Consider the following 20,892-nt stretch of genomic DNA (forward strand, 5'->3'; position numbering starts at 1 on the left):
GATTCAAATTTGTTGGTTTTGTACTCTTATCCAATGATTGGTGACAGGGTCAGAATTAGACTCGGTCCTGGGCTGTATGAATATTATAGCTCCTACAAGTCTGGAATCACTTCCTACATAAGGTACTAGAATCAGGCTTCTTGGGGAATGGAGGATGCGTCCCTTCTGCGGCTTTTAATCTGCAGTTTCAGGACATTTCGAGGACCTTCAAAGGTCTTGAAATGGCTCTTATGTACATGTGTATTGAGAGCAGGAACAAATGTATGAGCATTGTGAAGGTCCTTCTCAGTATAAAATTTTGTGGGTGGCAATGGGCCCTCAAGAAGGCTTGAGCCCCCGGCTACCACCCAAACTGCCTATATTATAATCCACTACTAGTTGTTGAGCTGGTTGCATATGTTACAATCAGTGGGGGTCCTTGTTTGGGAAAGTCCTGTGGATATGGGATAATTTGTTGTCAACTTTAAGTATGAGGATGAAATTCCTGTTAGTAATTACTAACACATAAAGTTAAAAATGTGGTTTTCTTAGAAACCTGAAATGTAATAAACATTCTGACAAATTGCTTGTAAAGTTAATCCAAGTTGAAACTCATTGTCTAAATTTAGCAGAAGCATGCACATTATTAAATAAGGGGCTGACTCATTTTAGGCAATTGACTCTTTCACAATAAATGTTATACTGCTGTGAGATGGTGTAGAAGCTTGACAAATATTGTTGGAGAATGTATTCTTGGACAAAGAGATACAGGCAGTCCCCTGTACAAAATATGTTCTTAAGTTGAATTTGTATAACAGCTATACTATATAATTGTAGTTCCAGAAAAAAAATTTCTTTTCTCTCAGTGACCATTGGAGTTTCACAATTTTATTGCTGTTGTGAGAACAGAAACTTCATTACAGATACCTTACAGTTCATCATTACAGCCTGGGACTAAAGTAAAGCATCCAGAGAGCGTCACCAGAGGTCACAGTGGGTAGAGAGGTCTGTCTGTAACTGTCTGGTGTCCTTAAGTCAGGGACTGCTTGTATAGGCGGTCCCCTACTTAAGGACACCCAAGTTACAGACAACCCATAGTTACAGACAGACCCCTCTGACCTCTGGTGAAGCTCTCTGGATGTTACTATAGTCCCAGGCTGCGGTCATCAGCTGTAAGGTGTCTGTAATGAAGCTTTATTGATAATCCTTGTTCCCATTACAGCAAAAAATGTTTAAACTCCAATTGTCACTGGGGACAAATTTTTTTTGTCTGGATCTACAATTATAAAATATACAGTTTCGACTTACATACAAATTCAACTTAAGAACAAACCTCTGGACCCTATCTTGTACGTAACCCGGTGACTGTCTGTATATAAAATTTTACACAGATATGCACACAGCTATACACTTAACCTGCAGTAACCCCAAATGCTGATTATAATGTAGTTTTATTGAGAGAGGTTCATTAAAAGTATATAGTAATTTAAGTAATTATAATTAACAAAGGCATTGAATGCGATTGCTTACATGGAAGGGCTGTGGCTACCACTTTATGTTGGGGTCTTGATCCTCTTCCATGTTAAATCAATTTTTTGGGTGTATTCCCTATTACTTTGTTTGCTATCAATGGTCTGTCTTTATTCTTTAAATACCCTGAACTTGATCATTCTTGTTGTTTTAGTCAAATTAATTTCCTTCATCTCTTTGTATAGGCTGCAGCTGACCTGGAGCAAGGAGCATATTTCCTTCCCGAGTTTGCACTCTCTCCGCAAGGAAGTTTCCTGGAAGATACTACAGGAGAGCAGTTTCTGACTTACCGCTATGATGATCAAGTAAGTCGCTGATTTGTTTTGTTTTTTCTGCTTAAATGTACATGTGAGAAATCCATTACTCTTGCTTTACGACATCAGGAGTGCATGCAGTCATAACAATTACTTAGCCAACATCATAACATTATAATTACACACATTATAACATTACTATCAGATAGTCTTTGTTTATAAAGTTATGCTGGCTCACCCTGGGATGGCTGAAAAAGTTTTCTAAACATTTTGTAATGTGATTATTGAAAAGTGGGAGATCACTTGAATGGAGCCATACAGCATTATATTTTGCTCTATAGTGGTGCCCGACTATCGCTGTCCAGGGCTAAACAAAGAACAGGGTACAGCCATTACTTTACTAAAAAGAAATACTCCTTAAAGGGGGATAACACATCCACATTGGATAGCAGACATATAATACCGTATATGCCGGCGTATAAGACGACTGGGCGTATAAGACGACCCCCAACTTCTGCCCTAAAAATATAGAATTTGGTATATACTCACTGTATAAGACTACCCCTCTCCCAAATGAAAAAAAGTCTGCTTAAAACTTTGCAAAACAAACAAGAGAGCAAGTGCCTGGTGATCATAACTGTAAGCTGCGATATTAATGAAGATCCGACATGCTTCTGTAAGTGCCGCCTGTGACCCCCAGCTCTGTGACGCCGACCGCTGTGACAGGGCGGCTGCATTAGCATACAGCGCGCCGCCCAGTCAGCGCGTACTAAGCCTCTTCTAATGACTGTGAGAGGCGGACTGCCGCGCATGCGCGGCGGTCCCAGGAAGCGGCTCTCTGCGCGCTGACGGGGAAAAAAAACACCTCACACAGTGCGGCCCCCGTATATCCGGCGTATAAGACGACCCCCCACTGTAGCCATTATTTTAAGGGGTTAAAAAGTAGTCTTATACGCCAGTATATACAGTAGTTCTCTATGGGGACATCTAATTGGAGCATAATTATGCTGTTATGACCACAAACCACTTAAGCAATGTAGTGAACTTCACCTTTAAATGGTCATACAAGTCCAGGTTAACAGATACAGGCCATCTCTGTTTTATTTGCCTCCACAAAGCCCAGATGCAGGCACAATCTGAAAATGTCATTGTCAGCAATATTCTGATAAATTCCTGTAAAGTTTCTGCTATAATAAAATATATACATCTGTTGGTGCTCATCCTACATAAAAATAGTTTATTTTGTTAAAAAAAAACTCTTTCATAAAATAGGTGTTCTATGAGCACATAGACTATATTATAAAAGAGTAAAAGAGACGCGCTTCAAGCCCGGATCAGTGCTTAGCCGGAATTTGTGCCACATTTATTACTGACGTGTGCCATAATTCTGTAGCATGAACAAAGTGCACCAAAAAAAAATTGGTGCAACAAAGTAATGAAGACCGTGCACCAGTTTTGATGAATCTGCTGAACTCTACACATTCCACAGGCAAACTGTGCATAGTACAGACTGCACTAGGTTTGATAAATGTGGGCCAGTGTGTAACTATTAAATCTCACCACACCGGTGAGATCTTACATCTACACATTGACTATACATCTTTTGAGATTATGTAAAAGCATTTATCACGAATAAACCAGTGCAGATTTAAAAAACAAAAGGTGAGCTTAAATCCTCATATGGAATATCATAGTGTTCTATTACATTAGATATGTGCTTGGTTCACTCTTTATTCTCTATGTTTTATATTATTCAAATTTGACACCATTAGTTCTAGGGCAGGGCCAAAACACTTATGGCACTGAAGGCAAATGTGGCATATTAATGCCCATTCCTGATTCCCTTGCATATGCACAAATAGATGATTATTTCTGCATTGTATCATCAGTTTGTGGCCAAACAAAATATGTTTCTGCTTTTATTTAAGACCTCTTCACATCACTACTATCTGTTTTGGATGCATTTTGTACCTGACAGACTCCATTTAAATAGTATCAATGGTCTTATTATTAAATTATAATGGCTAAAATGCTTGACTGAAGAGATGAAAACAGTTCTCTGTTACAATATTGAACTTAAATGGGGTGAAAATTAGCATTTTGCATTTTGGTGAACTTTTGTAAATTATTTGTCAGGTGACTTAAATTACTGAGAATAATACAGTAGAGAGGTGTCATTGTAAAGACTTGGGAGATTGGTTATGATGATAATTAGATTGAACGTTCTGTATTAAACAATACCTGTGAAATCCACATGACAAGGGCACCACGAAGAGCCATATTGAATATTATTATGTCTAGCAATAAGTATGAATTTGAGACGATGGGATACATACAAAGTGACAAAGTCAAGAAGAGTTTGAGTCTTTCTAGACAGGTAAGTCACAAAGTCTAAATTGATGGGTTCTGTCACATGAACTATACTTCTAAATGTAAATTACAACCAGATGCTTCCAATAGAAGAAACAATGGATGTAATAGTCAATCACTATTATAACTCTGCAAAAGTGCTAAAAATACATTACTGATAGTGAACATGTCATTTATCAATGATGGTCCTCTACATGGATGTCATACATTTGGTATAGTACAAAAGAGGCACCGCTACAGTTTACCTCCTCCTTCTTATGTGTTTTATCCAGAAAACATGACCACCACTATGCATTGTAGGAGTTTTCGACGCTAAATGGATCCAAATGGTAATTACAAAAGTGAAGATTCAGCTGGCACCGTGTTGAAAGTAAAAAAAATAACATTAAGTGCGCATATACTGTACATGGTTATCTGACATGTTCCGAGACTAAACTCTATTATGTAGACACAAACATACTGTAGAAACAGTCACTGATAGGACAACCAAATAGACTTCTGAGCTCAGAACAATCAGAAATTTCTATAAAAAAATATACTACAGAAAAACTGTATATGAACATTCTCAGCTCTACCATCTCTAGAACATGTTTCCTAAAGATCAAACTGCATGTTTGGTGTAAAAGTTCCCTTGATAGGGAATACGTTGCTTTATGTTGCATTTAAATGGATTTGCAGTCCCTTATTTTACCGATCTGACATTTATGACTTTTAAATTGCAACAACACCTACAGTTAACGGATCAGAATTGTTTATTTTTTGGATAGGGGAGACCTCTCCTGACATTTCTTCACTAAGGCAATATGAAAATCAAAATTTAGAACCCAAACAACTCTTTTAAGTGACATCATAAATACATTTTGTGGGGGAGATTTATCATCTGCTGGTGCTGGGTGTGCCAGTGTATAATGTAATCGACGACCACAGTCCCGGCTGTGCTATGCTGTAAAATTGGCATAGAATTGCACTTTACCCTAAACCTGAATGGGGAAAAATATGGGCGATTCCTGGCCGGGCTTCAGGAATTTGGCCATTTCAGGGCTTGTGCACCTGTTTTCAGGTGGTCCAGCCCTGACAAATCTGTCCCTGTGAGTCTATTTTTTATGCATTATCTGTGCACCAGGGGTAATGGACCCACTGGACCACTGCGGACGATGACGTGACACCTGGGAGCGGAGTCTAAGTGGTACTCAGTTTTCAACAGAGCCTGCTGCCATTGGAATTGCAGCAGCATGGTACCAACAGGTTGCTCCACAAGCGCGACTTTGTCCGCGGTGGCATCCAAGGCGTAGTACAGAGTCATAAGGCAAAAGTGTGGTCGGGGACAGGCAGCACAGGAGCGAAGTCACTACGGGAAATCAGGATAATCACAAAGGGCAAGGAACACAGCTTTCTCTCAGGCATAGAAGCACACATTTCCGGCAGGGGTAACAGGAAAAGGCTGGTCATTTATAGATTGTCAGGTGACCAGCGTCAATTAGTGATTTCAGACGACGCTGGAGCGAGGAGACCGTCGCTGGAGTGCGGCTAGGTAAGTGAAGCTGCTGCTGCTGGAGGGAGGGGGCACAGGGAGGCACACGGGTGCTCCTGTGACCTCGGACTTGGGTCGCAGGAGCACCCGTGACAATCTATAGGATTGTATCATGTTAAAAGCTGGTTACTTCAGTACCTTCTTTGTGATAATGTGTTGTAGACTTTTGTAGATTAATGGTTCATTTTACTGTGTTTTATGAGCAGTCACATTCTACCAAAAATTGCCTTGTAGCCGGCTCTATTCTAGAAGGTTCCCAGAATAATAGAACGGAGGCTCGGCTCAGCAGCTGTGCACTCTAAGCTTTTGAAAATTGTAATGGAATATAGTGAAAAGGGGTTTTATTCCATGTTTTTATTTCCCACTTTGTTGGTGGTTCGCTTTTTTTCTTACCTACCGCAATAATTTCTTTCCAAAGTCATGCTACAAAGGATTGGTTTTCCTATAGAAATTAACAATTCCTATTTTCCTGACACTTGAGGTGTCGCTTCCAAGCTTTAAACTGTTCCATGCCTAAGACCACCAAGTAGAAAGCTGTCAGAGGCCTTATGTAAGCAGCTTGTTCATGATCTCTCTCTTACTTGAATACGTTCTTGTGGTCAGATAAACCTGCCATTGCGCTGGGCCTCCACGGTGGCAGAGAAAACTGCATCTAATCTTTTAATCTGTGTGTGTGTATTTACATGTCATAGGGTTCTATATAATAACTGTTATTCTTACTGATAGATTAGTGTATATTATGGAGCACTTTATTAAACAGAGGAACCCGTCCAGCAGTTTTATGAGTTAGGGTTAAAGGACATCTAACATCAGATATGCTGACGATAGACTCCTATACTTAACATGTCTGCTGCTTTCATAGCTTTAGTAAACGTTTTTTTTATTACTGTCCTGCGTATCCTTTTTGTAAACATATAGGGTCATTTATCTGTCCTTTTCTTCCTGTTTTGAGCCTTTTTTTGGCGCATTGCAATTTTTGCGCCTTTTTGGGGACATTTGTTTTTCTTAAGTAAGACACATTTATTTTCTATTCCAAATGTGATACATTTTTTGGTGCAGAAAAACTCCAGATGAAACCATACTTAAGGAAAACTTAAAAAATGGAAAGAAATTGCTGGAGACATCTGTGTGAAATTTTTGAGACATTTGTAACAAGTGTCTCAAAAAGAGATCTGAAAAAACAAACCCATTTAACACAAGGAAAAAGTGAGATTGATAAATTACCAAAGTAGCTGATGGAAAAAAACAGGCAAAAACAAGCCAAAACAAGTAGAGATAAAAGAAATGACCCCAAAAACTTATATTCCATATGCTAATGAGCCGGAGGCATCAGGCTTACTTACATAACCTGAGCGTCTCCTGGCTTCAAGGGCTCATAATTTATTCATTTACACTCCTTATGTACCTGGGTCCCACCTCAGTATCCTTAAGACTGCAGGTGACGTCACCCGACAGTCTGAAGGATACCAGGGTGGGACCGAGCTACAATTAAAATATAGAGAGCATGAATATATCAGCCCTTGAAGCCAGAAGGCGCTCAGGTGATGTAAGCATATTGAATATAAGTATATTTTTTATAGTTCCACTATAGGACAGTGCAACATCCCACACTGGGGCCTAGCCTTTTCTTGGGGCCCAGAATACCGGAGTGGCTGGCGTTTGCGGTCTAGGCACGCTAGTGTCGCGGTGCTTGGTATTGGGACCGGAGGGCTGTCCTACAACCTGGCAGGTCTCCAGCAGGTGGTGTGTGCAAGAAATATGGATGAGGGAGAGGCTGCTGTACTGGTTCTCCCTGGGGCACCCCTTAATGTCCGTAGTATGAGTCCCTGGTTGGTGAATGGGGGAGCCCTTGATGTTACAGACGTATTAGGGACCAGATGGAGGCAACGTTGTGCAAAATAACTTACGGTTCTTTATTCGAACTACAGCAGGCAACGGGCCAAACAATGTTGTACAGATAGCGGATTGTTAGAGAAGTCCAGGTTGCTGAAAGTGGTCATGGAGGGGGAACCTCAGGAGTTGGGTCACCAGCCTGTTGCAGATGCAGGCTGGGAGGTAGCTGTGTCCAATGCTGGAGGCTGCAACTTTAATCCTAGGAGGTAGCTCTGGGTGAGACACTGAAGGTGTATCTCACGCTGTCTCTGGTCACTCAGTGTTCTAGAAGATTTCTGCTCTGGAAGAGAGCTAGACTCCAAGAGGTGTGCCCCTGTCTCAGGAGCTGGGGCCTAAGAGCTCCTCATGAGGTGAGAGCTGGGCCTAAAGAGCTTCTCCTCTGTCAGGAGCTGGGTCCTATGAGATCTTGTCACTTCCTGTCCAGGGGTTTTGGTGCACTCTGGACAGGAACTCTGGAACATCATTGGATAACAGCATTCAATAAGATTAACCCTTGCCTATCCAGGCAGTATCTACCGCTGCATAATTACCTCTTTCTAACTATATGACCCTGAAGTGAGTTGTACAGGCTCACCTGCCGGGGACGCATAGACAAAGGGGCTTATTTGCAACTACTCCTCTGCCTATGCATCGGCAGGGGTGTTGCAACAGTAATAAAATTTTTTTATAAAGCTATAAAAACAGTATACACGTTATAGGAGTCTACCATTAGTAAATATGATGGTAGATTATATCCTTTAATAGAAAAAGTATTATTACCTGAACTATGTTTGGGTCTTTGGGGGCTGCTGTTAACCTTTATTAGAGATTTCTACCACAAAAAAAATCTGTGGTCTAATTAAAATGGTATTTTCTGGGGGAAAGTTTCAGTAAAATATTAGTTTGTGAAAGTTTGTTGTATCTTGACAGAATCACCATTTTTAGTGATGTCTATGGAAAATTTTTTCAGGCATGCTGTGTGCTGGTATAGTTGTAAGTGAGCAGCGTCATCATCTAACGTCAGATATTACCGCTGATACCATGATACAATCCTATACTGTACTACCTATTCCTTACGTTGGATTGTTTATGTCCTGGGAGCCCTGTCAGTACTGTGATGATACATTCATGCCTCAAACTTAGGATTTTTAAGTTCTGGTTGAATAAAAAATACATCTAGAAATCATTTCGGTCATACAATTCATCGGCAGTATCTAAAACTTGGGAATTTCTTAAATTAGAATAGGATAGTTAAGATGATGTATGATGAAAATTTGTAATAAGCGCAATGAGTGCACATGCCATGCATGTTTGGGACTCAAGGACCTTCAAGGGGATTTGCCCAATCAGCTTGGACCTTGTTCTAGGCAGGGTGTATTAAAGACAGGCATTAGCTGTGTGAAGTAGGGTTGGAGTCAACTGCGCCAAGTTGTATGGTCCTGAGACAGAGGTTTCAGTGGGAGTTGCAGGAGATGGACCAGGAAAAGTGCCAAATGCTGACGAGATATTACGTAGCCGCATCATGCTACCTAGCAGGCACCTTCTCCTGGGAGCAGGGGATGCCTTGAAGTGGAAAGATTGTGTAGAAGCACCTCATGATGATAACATTTGTAAAAAAAAATTGTATAGAAAAAAATATGTGGATGGCACTGTCATCAGTCCTTCATATGTTTTCCCTGGTATATAAGCACCACTTATAGTTGGTATTTACCTTTAGGCCTATCTGGTTAGTTACTACTGTGTAATTTATGCTGCTGTGTTTAGATTTGTACTTTTAGTATGAGAATTTATTTTTTATGAAATGTAATTGTTTCATTAGTTCTGTGGAATACTTGCCATGCAGTTTGGTTGAATCTGCTTTATAGCTAAATATCACTGCTATTACTGTATATTCGCTGTTAGCCTTCCCACTATAGAAATACAATGGCTCAGAGAGGGCTACATGCTATGTTAGAGATCTGGGGTCTGCTCAACATAGTATTTAATATGCAGCAGATGGTATCTAAGGTGTTATTGGCATAAGAAAGGTGACAGACAGTTTTGCCAGTGTTACCAGCCAGAATGCACATGTGTGTCTGTCACACTAAGCAAATTTTTTGTTTCAATTTTGTTTGTGCTGAAAAAAAAGTATAGAGCAAAGAAAAGAGAAAGACTATCTGAGATCCACATTTAATACTGCTTGAGGTCCTCTGTTTTACACAGTCACTGCCTTGATGCGTAGATGAAATTCTGTGAGTATAGTTTGAAGCATAGCTAAAAATTTAACAAAATCTTTATAAATCAATTGTGCAGATGATGTAAACTTTATAATATACTATATTAAAGAAATATGTTCCTGTGTCCTTCTTTTACCTACCTTTCTTCCTTATTTGAGCGATTTGAGTAAATCAGCTTTCTGGGCTGTATCCACTCTTGGCAGATAAATTAAGGAACCTGATAAATAACTTAACTCTTTTACATACAGTCCCTGGATAGTCTAATCTCCTCAGAAATGAATCATCAGGGGAAATAATTTCTAGGTATTAAAAGAGTTAATCATTCGCTTAATCTTTATCTCTCTGAAGTGGACAGACCTCAGAAGGCTTTCAGATACACTCCTCGCTACAGGAGAAAGAGCAGAAAAACTGCTCAGAAAGTCTGCTTTCCTTAATGAAGTGTATTACACAGTACTATAATTAACTGCTCTATTCATTTCTGAAATGAAAAATTAGCTGTGATAGTATTCTTTGACTCACTTATATTTTGACTTTTTAGTAATGTCATACTGAATATGGCTGAATGTTTATTTAGAAGGATATAGTGGAAAATTAAATGTCTTCATTGTGTATTTTAAAGTTATTTAACATTCCAATATGTTTTCTGTTTGAATCCATTGTGGTCTCTAAGATCACTACTAGTTCTGTAGGAACTGTCAACATTTACTTCTAGTGAGTAAAATTCTTTCTGGGTCATGTGACTGCCTCGCGGATCATAACTGGACACATCCTTAAGGGTGCCCACAAATGGTGTTACCAAGCTTTGGAACTTTACTGGACCTGTACTTGTTATTGGTATTGAGGTACTGGCAAATTACTGCAAATGTAAACACTATAATATCTATGACATTCTCATATTAGTAGTTAATAATTAGGTGACTACAAGCAGGAATTTAAAACTGTGAAATTAGTGCAGTAGTATATTAGAAAATTTTATACAACGAAAAGAAAATTGCTGAAGCTGTAATGCCGTAAGCAGAAACATTTGCTCCTGGTGATGTAACCTCCAAGGAATATTTTTTCCAGACCACAGCAATGTGTCATGGTTGTACTACATGTTACATCTCAACGTATTGTGCTAATTTCCTACCTGCAGGTCATTACACTGAAATCTCCCTCTCTACCTCCTATTAAAACAATGTAAGGTCACAGAATGTAGAAAACTCCACTAAAACATGACAGAATAAAGTTTGTGGAAATCTTCTATGTGTTCACAGATGATGTAAATTACCAGGATCATTATTACATGATTGCCTTAAATTTCTCAGTCAATGTGCGTCACTACTTCAGAGCTATCAGTCAACAAGCAAGAAGATTTTACACCCTGTTGAATCCTTTCTGTCTTTTGTGCAGCTGAAACCTCCCTGAATCAGGACCCAGAAGCTTAGCTGTTGGTTTTTATTAGTTAGGCGACATTTACAGGAATGTTGCTAGTGGTTTGCGGACTGGAGATGCCAGGGCTAACATATTCCTTAATCTGACTATTATCCTCTGCCTGATGAAAGGACAGTTCCTTGATCCAGCTGCAAGAAAAATTCCCTCCATGATCTGAATGTAGAATCCCCTAACAAGAAGCATATTATATGAGAACAGATGCATTGTCCCCTATATACATGTTCCACATCGATGGACACACTTGTGTCATATATCTCTCATTGCAGCTCCAGTTTCCCAGGATCACCTGGACCTGTTCCCCATAACTTGTACCTGGAAAATGTATAGGGTTATGTATGTCCTTATACAGTATGCATAATGATTTTATGTATTTCATATTTCTAGAGAGACTGATTCTGTTCACATGGGGGATAATAATAAAAATAATAATAATAAGAAGAAGAATAAAAACAATTATTTATATAGCGCCATCAAATTCCGTAAAGCTTTACAAATCATTTATCTGCATTGTATACTAGTTTTCTGGTGTAAAGGCATGAAAAATTAACAGAGCCTGCTGTACGGCCAGGAAATTACACATTTTTGCCAGTTTTACTCCTTGCAGATAAACCTACCACAGGTTATTACTGAAATCTACACAGATTGGGCTTGGTGTAGGTTTCATTCTGGTACATAAACACTGTGCCAGAATAACAAAGAGGTCCGAAGTGCTTAGGAAATCCGGTATGGTGCATGGATTAGTAAGCCTGGTGCACAATGTGCCATTCTTAATAAATATCCCCTACAGTGTTTGATCCTTGTGTTTTTAACCCAAACATCACATACAAAGCCTCAATATATCTCACTGCAAAAAATAATATACTACTACTGTTCCTACTGTTACTACCGTTGTATTTTGGAGCAGTGGGGGCGAAAAATTTTACACCCTTTAGGAAAATAAGATATGTTGATATGTAAGCTCCATAGAGCCTACAGCTACATCTAAAGAGCCTACAGCTCTGTAGCGCCTACAGCTACATCTACAACCTACATCTCTGTAAAGCCTACAGCTACATCTACAACCTACATCTCTATAAAGCCTACAGCTACATCTACAACCTACATCTCTGTAGAGCCTACAGCTACATCTACAACCTACATCGCTGTAAAGCCTACAGCTACATCTACAACCTACAGCTCTATAAATCCTACAGCTACATCTACAACCTACATCTCTGTAGAGCCTACAGCTACATCTACAACCTACATCTCTGTAGAACCTACAGCTACATCTACAACCTACGGCTCTGTAGAGCCTACAGCTACATCTACAACCTACAGCTCTGTGAAGCCTACAGCTACATCTACAACCTACATCTCTATAAAGCCTACAGCTACATCTACAACCTACATCTCTGTAGAGCCTACAGCTACATCTACAACCTACATCTCTGTAAAGCCTACAGCTACATCTACAACCTACATCTCTGTAAAGCCTACAGCTATATCTACAACCTACAGCTCTATAAAGCCTACAGCTACATCTACAACCTACAGCTCTATAAATCCTACAGCTACATCTACAACCTACATCTCTGTAGAGCCTACAGTTACATCTACAACCTACAGCTCTGTAGAGCCTACAGCTACATCTACAACCTACAGCTCTGTGAAGCCTACAGCCACATCTACAACCTACATCTCTATAAAGCCTACAGCTACATCTACAACCTACATCTCTGTAGAGCCTACAGCTACATCTACAACCTACATCTCTGTGAAGCCTACAGCTACATCTACAACCTACAGCTCTGTAAAGCCTACAGCTACATCTACAACCTACAGCTCTATAAATCGTACAGCTACATCTACAACCTACATCTCTGTAGAGCCTACAGCTACATCTACAACCTACATCTCTATAAAGCCTACAGCTACATCTACAACCTACATCTCTGTAGAGCCTACAGCTACATCTACAACCTACAGCTCTGTAAAGCCTACAGCTACATCTACAACCTACAGCTCTGTAAAGCCTACAGCTACATCTACAACCTACATCTCTGTAAAGCCTACAGCTACATCTACAGCCTACGGCTCTGTAAAGCCTACAGCTACATCTACAACCTACATCTCTATAAAGCCTACAGCTACATCTACAACCTACATCTCTATAAAGCCTACAGCTACATCTACAACCTACAGCTCTGTAAAGCCTACAGCTACATCTACAACCTACAGCTCTGTAAAGCCTACAGCTACATCTACAACCTACATCTCTGTAAAGCCTACAGCTACATCTACAACCTACGGCTCTGTAAAGCCTACAGCTACATCTACAACCTACAGCTCTATAAAGCCTACAGCTACATCTACAACCTACAGCTCTATAAAGCCTACAGCTACATCTACAACCTACATCTCTGTAGAGCCTACAGCTACATCTACAACCTACATCTCTGTAAAGCCTACAGCTACATCTACAACCTACATCTCTGTAAAGCCTACAGCTACATCTACAACCTACATCTCTGTAGAGCCTACAGCTACATCTACAACCTACATCTCTGTAAAGCCTACAGCTACATCTACAACCTACAGCTCTGTGAAGCCTACAGCTACATCTACAACCTACAGCTCTGTAAAGCCTACAGCTACATCTACAACCTACAGCTCTATAAATCCTACAGCTACATCTACAACCTACATCTCTGTAGAGCCTACAGCTACATCTACAACCTACATCTCTGTAAAGCCTACAGCTACATCTACAACCTACAGCTCTATAAAGCCTACAGCTACATCTACAACCTACATCTCTGTAGAGCCTACAGCTACATCTACAACCTACATCTCTGTAAAGCCTACAGCTACATCTACAACCTACATCTCTGTAGAGCCTACAGCTACATCTACAACCTACATCTCTGTAGAGCCTACAGCTACATCTACAACCTACAGCTCTGTGAAGCCTACAGCTACATCTACAACCTACAGCTCTGTAGAGCCTACAGCTACATCTACAACCTACATCTCTATAAAGCCTACAGCTACATCTACAACCTACATCTCTGTAGAGCCTACAGCTACATCTACAACCTACATCTCTGTAGAGCCTACAGCTATATCTACAACCTACAGCTCTATAAATCATACAGCTACATCTACAACCTACAGCTCTATAAATCCTACAGCTACATCTACAACCTATATCTCTGTAGAGCCTACAGCCAGGGCCGGCTCCAGGTTTTAGTGGGCCCCTGGGCGACAGAGCCTTAGTGGGCCCCTCCGTGGACCGCCCTCCAGTGGCCACACTGCGCCCCCTCCCCCTGGGGACACACTGATCCCCCCCCCCCAGGGACACACTGAACCCCCCCCTCCCCTGCAGACACACTGAACCCCCCCGCTCCCCTGCGGACACACTGAACCCCCCTGCTGACACAATGACCCCCTCCAGACACATTGAACCCCTCCCCTCCCCCTATGGACACAATGACCCCCCCTGCTGACACACTAACACCCCCCCCCTCCCTCTCCCCCTGTATACACACTGACCCCCCCCCCCCCGCTCCCCTGCGGACACACTGAACCCCCTTGCTGACACAATGACCCCCTCCAGACACATTGAACCTCCCCCCCTCCCCCTGTGGACACAATGACCCCCCCTGCTGACACACTAACACCCCCCCCTCCGTCTCCCCCTGTATACACACTGACCGCCCACCCCCCACCCCCCACGGACACCCTGACTCCCCTCGGAAAAGAAAAAAGAAAGAATTTACCTGTCCTGGTTCCCCCGGAGCAGCGCCTGCAGCTGTCTTCGGCCTGGGCCTCCCGTACGCGCCGGCTCTGAAGCCGGCACACGTGATCCGATGACGTCATCATGTGCGCCGGCTTCAAAGCCGTCGCATACCCTGCGGAGCGCTGCATCGTTGGAACCGGGACAGGTGAGTTTTAGATTCTGCCTCTATGCTGCGCTCCCGACCAGCGCAGCATAGAGGCAGAAAAGTGATCGATCCCGATGGTGATCAATTGTACCAGTGTCTTATAGCGACACTGGTACAATTGATCCGGGGGCCCGAGTGGGCCCCTCCAGTACCCCGGGGCCCCGGCACTTGCCCGGGTTGGCCGGGTGCTGGCGCCGGGCCTGCCTACAGCTACATCTGCAACCTATGGCTCTGTAGAACCTACAGATACAGACCCTTCAGCTACAGCCTACTGCAACATCTACAGCTTTCTAGAGCTTACATCTACAGCCTACAGCTCTCTAGAGCCTACAGCTACAGAGCCTACACTTTTACATATACAACCTACAGCTCTCTAGAGCCTATAGCTACAGAGCCTACAGCTACAGCAATATAATATGGAGCAACTACACAGATATGATGCATTCAGTTCAATTTGTGAGTACTCATAAAGTAATAGAACAATATATATTTAACTACATATTGTATAATAATAACTAGGCAGTGTGTCTAGTGTCATCAGAATCAAAGGCTAGAGCTGAATTCATGATTCTGATATGTACAATTGCCATAGGGTAAATGATGTAAAATATCCATGTTTTTAACTTTATATATTAGCTTACTTAAGTAGGATTTGGATTGAATCCCCATCAATACAAGTCAGTTAGCTGTGACCGGTATCTCAGTTTGCAAAGAGTGATTGATGATGTAAATGGTACCAATGCTGCCACAGTTTAGTTTTAGATTGGAATATTTAGAATTCTCCTTAGAGGTCAAAGGACAAAAGAGATACTAAACCTTTAGAAACAACAGGGCAGAATTAGCATGGCAACATCTTCCCTGGGGCAAATATCCAAATTATGGCTTTATGGTGTCATTGTCATAAAATGCACTTCATTTTCTTGTCTGCTGTAGTAACTTTTCACATTTATTTGAAAGTCAATTGTTATTGGATTCTAAATTCTCCCATGTTTCCAATAGCAACTGCAATAGTCACTTAAGTTTACCTTCAATCTTTCTTGTGAATAAGGAGCTCATTTACTAATGCTACTTGTGGGGGTGTGTTATACTGGGCCATAGCAACTAATTGTGCATATAGTTGTGTTATTGTTTAACTTGTACTAAAATGTCATAGGTAATTTGTTGCTGTGATTCCCGGAATTATAAGCATAACGGCCTATCAAGTGCATCGCCTTTACTCAGATACATGGAATAGAAGACATTTCAAGTATAAAGTGTAGCAGACATTGCCCTGGCTTTGGAAGAAATTCTTGCTTTAGAAATAATAAGACAGGTCTATCCCAATCATATTCAACTCTACAGTATATCTAATGAAATGGATTGTTAGTATCTCTGATCAAAGCACTATGATACATCGGTGAAAGAAGTGTGTTGAGCAAATATTTCTATATGTGCTATCTTTTTTTCTTGCACATTAATGGTCACGTGCACATGAACATATTTATCACAGACCCATGTGGAGTCTGTAGAAAACTCAGAGCAGGTCCTATTCCTGCCCGTGCATGCAGCTTGACTTTCCCACAGTAGTTTAGGGTAACCCAAAAAAATTCATGCCTCCCAGATGACAAATGAGTCATCCAAGTGCTGTCCTTATTTGTGGATCAGTTGTGAGGATATACAATCATGCCACCCCTAGCCAAGAGGATAGGACAAGCCATGACATCATTTTCAAGCCTTTTGGTTTTTTGAAGTTCCACATATACAGATGAAACTTGGATAACACATGGACCGTTTTTGCGGAAATATATCTCAGCAATGTATTACACAGTTTTAACACATGGACCAAACAACACAAATTTGTTGTTTTTGACCAAAGATCAGCACTAATCCATGTGTAGGTATCCTTACAGTAAGTTTTGGTCATACAGGAGCAGATTGTCCATTTATGATGCGAGAAACACATGTAATGATGATCACATTGTGTGTGGCCAATGACAAACTTACGGTTTACACACTGCTGTGATCTAAACTTTCTGCAGCACCACTCCCCTACGTAGTTTTTTTTCAGCCAGCAGCCTTCTACAACTTTTAATGCAGTATTTTTTTAGCCACAAACCTGTTTTTTTAAAATATGTTGGCTTCCATTATTTGCATTGTTCCATTATTTTTTGTTGTTCTGCTATATCCACCTTTGATTGAAATACCGATAAGTAGCAACGCAGCCATGAAAAGTACTCTATGGGGCAGATTTATCAAGCCAGAATATTCCTAGTTGCCCATGGCAACCAATTAAAGCTCAGCTTTCATTTTACCGGTGCCCATGAATATTTTAAAGGGGAACAGCCATGGGCAACTGAGAATGTACTGACTTTCAGACAGCTTGATAAATTTGCCCCTGTATGTTCATAATCAGGATGCTGAAGTTTAACAATTCTACGCAAAAAGAGTAAGATTCTTAGGAGGCATAGCAGGCAGATCAATGGTAAACCGCAACATATCAATGTTTTCACTACAAGCCACCACACAGGCAGCAAGGCCAGAATCCTGACAATGATAGATTTCCATGCTTGACCTTTATGAATTAGATGTAAATAAAAAGTCCTCCTCTGTTTGCCCACACTTCATGACAGGCTGGACCGCCAATGAACTGGTGCGTGTTTAAAAGAACAATGTCAAGAAATTATATGGAATAACAACACGAATAGCCGTCTTGTCAGCGGCCCTCTTTTAGAAAGGAATCTGCTTTTTCCCAAGGTCAGCCCCTTTCATTTCTACAAAACTATAACACATAAGTACACATTGGATCAGCAGCTTCACACTTGGTGACTTTTGGACAAGTGTAATTGATCACTAGCTGAGGTCCTTAAAATCACACAATGCTGTGGGTGGATCCTAACTAGAACCTATAATAACAAAATAGCCCAGCACCAAATGTGACCTAACTCATAATATACCACAGCTGCATCATGTGGGATACATACATTCATCTCTATTAAGTACTCAATGAAGATGAATGCCCTGAATTCAACTTAAGAACAAACATATAGAACCTATCTTGTACATAACCCTGGGACTGCCTGTACAGTACCACATTTCTCCATATTCCTGGAAGGCTAGACATAGAGCTCCCCACAATGTTAGTAAAGCTGCCATACAACCCTCTTTTCTGTCCTAGCATTGTGCCCCAGGATAATTTTCCACTCGAGCAGCAGTTGTGGAGAGGCAGGGGTTAATGGAGAGGAATCTCCACAGGTATTTGGAGCAGGACTTTATTTTCTTATCCTCAGATATTACAGCATAGTGTGGAGGAGGAAAAATGGAGTGTCTAATAGTCAGAAATATATCGTATACACAGGGAATAAAGCAGCACTGCTTAGGCCAAGTTTTATACACGGTCCTACTGTACATAAAACAGTAAGTTTACATGTTTGCATTGTATGTGTAAAATATACATATGTCTCCAGGACTTTTCCCAAGCTGTACCAATTCTCTCTGGCATGCTCTATCTCATACTATAAGGCTGAATTCAGCCAGCTTGTGGCCGTAATATGTCCCCCATTGAGTGCAATGGCTGCACAGAGCGATACGTTGCCACGCTGTACGCCGTGCATCTCTATGGTGAGGAGAGTGGTCACGCCTCCTCCTCTCCAGCGTGCCAGACATATGGCCGGGGAGGCATACGTTCGTGTAATTGCAGCCTGAGACTAATACCCAACTATCATAGTTTCAAACATGCTCTAAAATCTTTTCTCCATCTTTTCACGCAGGTCTATCACACTTAGGAACTGTATTGACATTCACCATTTTTTCACTAACCTCTGCTGTTTTCTCCTCCCGTCTATGTAATTCCTCACCACTTGAACATGTCTAGTCTGTAGATCGATGCTCCCTGTTTTTTGTTAATATAGACAGCGGCTGTTGATTGGTTCATTCAGTGTTATCTAATGACTCCCTGAATGGCTAGATCATTGTGCAAGCACTGACACCAACTGGGTCATCCCTTTCTCCTCATAGATTGTAAGCTCTCGTGAGTAAGGGCCTCCTATTGTTTCATCTGACAATGTTATTGTATTATTTTGTTTGTATGTACCCAATTATAGAGCATGTGGAACATGATGGAGCTATATTATTATTATTATACGGATGTAGGATAACCTTTACTGATATATATACTATATTACTTATTTCATTTATACTGTGTAACATGTGAAATGTCAGCTCTGTGTGCATAATGTTGGGGGGGGGGGGCACAGTTGACACTTACACAGCAGAAAGGTCTTGTGTAACATTGGTGGAAGTCCAAAATTCATCACCCCTCATCGGCTGCCAAACAAAAAATGGAGCAGGCAGCAGCTCCAATTCTCAGTATAGTGGTCAGACCAGGAAATTACAAATTGAAAGATTTAACCATTACACTTACTGGGGCTCATTTACTAAGGGTTGTGGATCGTCGTTTTCGGGGATTGCACGGCTTGGACAGGTATTTAACAGGTGTCTGCGCTGGGATTGTGTCACACGCAATCGATTTTTGTTGCAGCTGTGCTGGCTTCCATGTAACACAAATTGGGGACGATCTGACTAATTCGGACTGCGTGCGGAATTTAACTTTCAAATTGTGTCACAAGACAATGAACTTGTATTTGCGGGGAAGCGATACATGCAGGATATTAGGCGCACAGTGCATTCTTATCGGACAATGCACTTTCGGTGAACTCCGCTGACGGGCAAGTAAATGTGCCGACTGGGTTCAGCCACTACTCCTGTTCTGTTTTCTGTTTATTAGCTGATCTGTGCTGAATGTTGGAACCAAAGAATCTCTTTTCTATACATATGTCATCAATATTTTTAAATATTTAAATATTTGTACTTTAAGATGCACTCCATTTGTTTATTCCTATACCAGCCAACAAAAGAAAAATGGAGCATTTCAGCAGACTGTTAACCCCTGTATTCTCTGCGAGATCTCTTCAAGACTGCCTGTCTTAGGATCATGCAAAAAAAAATGTTGCATTTCAGGACAACTATATTTCTGCCCCAGACATTGCTTCATAGTTATGTAAGAACAGATCTCAAGTGTTACTTGTGCAATATGACACAGTGTTCTCCATGTAGTACCGTACTAGAAGGTGTGCTTCAGTTTGTCTTGGCACACAATGGGCCCTAAACACAATGACCACTTTATGGGACGCAGAGTACATAAAGGGAACGTCATCTGGGGGTAATCTCAGCTGGCTGATTAATGGAAGAAATACCTTTTCAATGTTAGGGAAGCATTATGTGCTCATTTGGAAAAAATTCCTTGCATTCAGTTGAAATGACTGGTTATCTTCTCACCGCTCTGGTGACGTGAGCTGAGTGGCCTTCCCACCGAGCTTTCTTATAGACTCTGCATAAAAATAAACACATTGGAGTCAGCTGCATGTTAGCTGAGTGATCCACCGAAAGCTTTTATGAACGTCTGCTTTACAAGATTCCTTGCTCCACAGACAGGGATAGAAGACGACCTACATGTATCCATCGCTACATAAGCCATTGCACATGTGAGACTCTTTCTCCACTGTGTACATTAGGCCCTATAATTAGATGGCAAGCCTTTGGACAGGGATTAATTGTACCATTTTCGTTAAGGAAGGAAGTATTATTAGTTTGTTACAATCCTACAAAGAATTCTCGAACCTTGCCAATTTAAGGAACAGTTTCCCTATCTGTCAGCGCTGGATATGGAAGATTCCGGATCAGTGCCCAATTTCAGTCCTCAGCCAGATTACTGTGACAGTTACTTTCTTACTGCTTATTTTCTG

At 41.1% G+C, this 20,892-nt stretch overlaps 1 protein-coding gene across 1 annotated transcript in view; it reads left to right on the forward strand.

Moving 5' to 3' along the window:
- Positions 1–20,892, forward strand: part of ADAMTSL3 (ADAMTS like 3) — a 332,874-nt gene that overhangs the window by 51,458 nt on the left and 260,524 nt on the right. Inside the window, exon 3 of the mRNA XM_072148344.1 lies at positions 1,695–1,814. Coding sequence (XP_072004445.1) covers positions 1,695–1,814 — 120 coding nt within the window. The remainder of the gene's footprint in view (positions 1–1,694; positions 1,815–20,892) is intronic.

This window comes from Engystomops pustulosus, chromosome 4, assembly GCF_040894005.1.
Source record: "Engystomops pustulosus chromosome 4, aEngPut4.maternal, whole genome shotgun sequence".
Taxonomy (NCBI): Eukaryota; Metazoa; Chordata; class Amphibia; order Anura; family Leptodactylidae; genus Engystomops; species Engystomops pustulosus.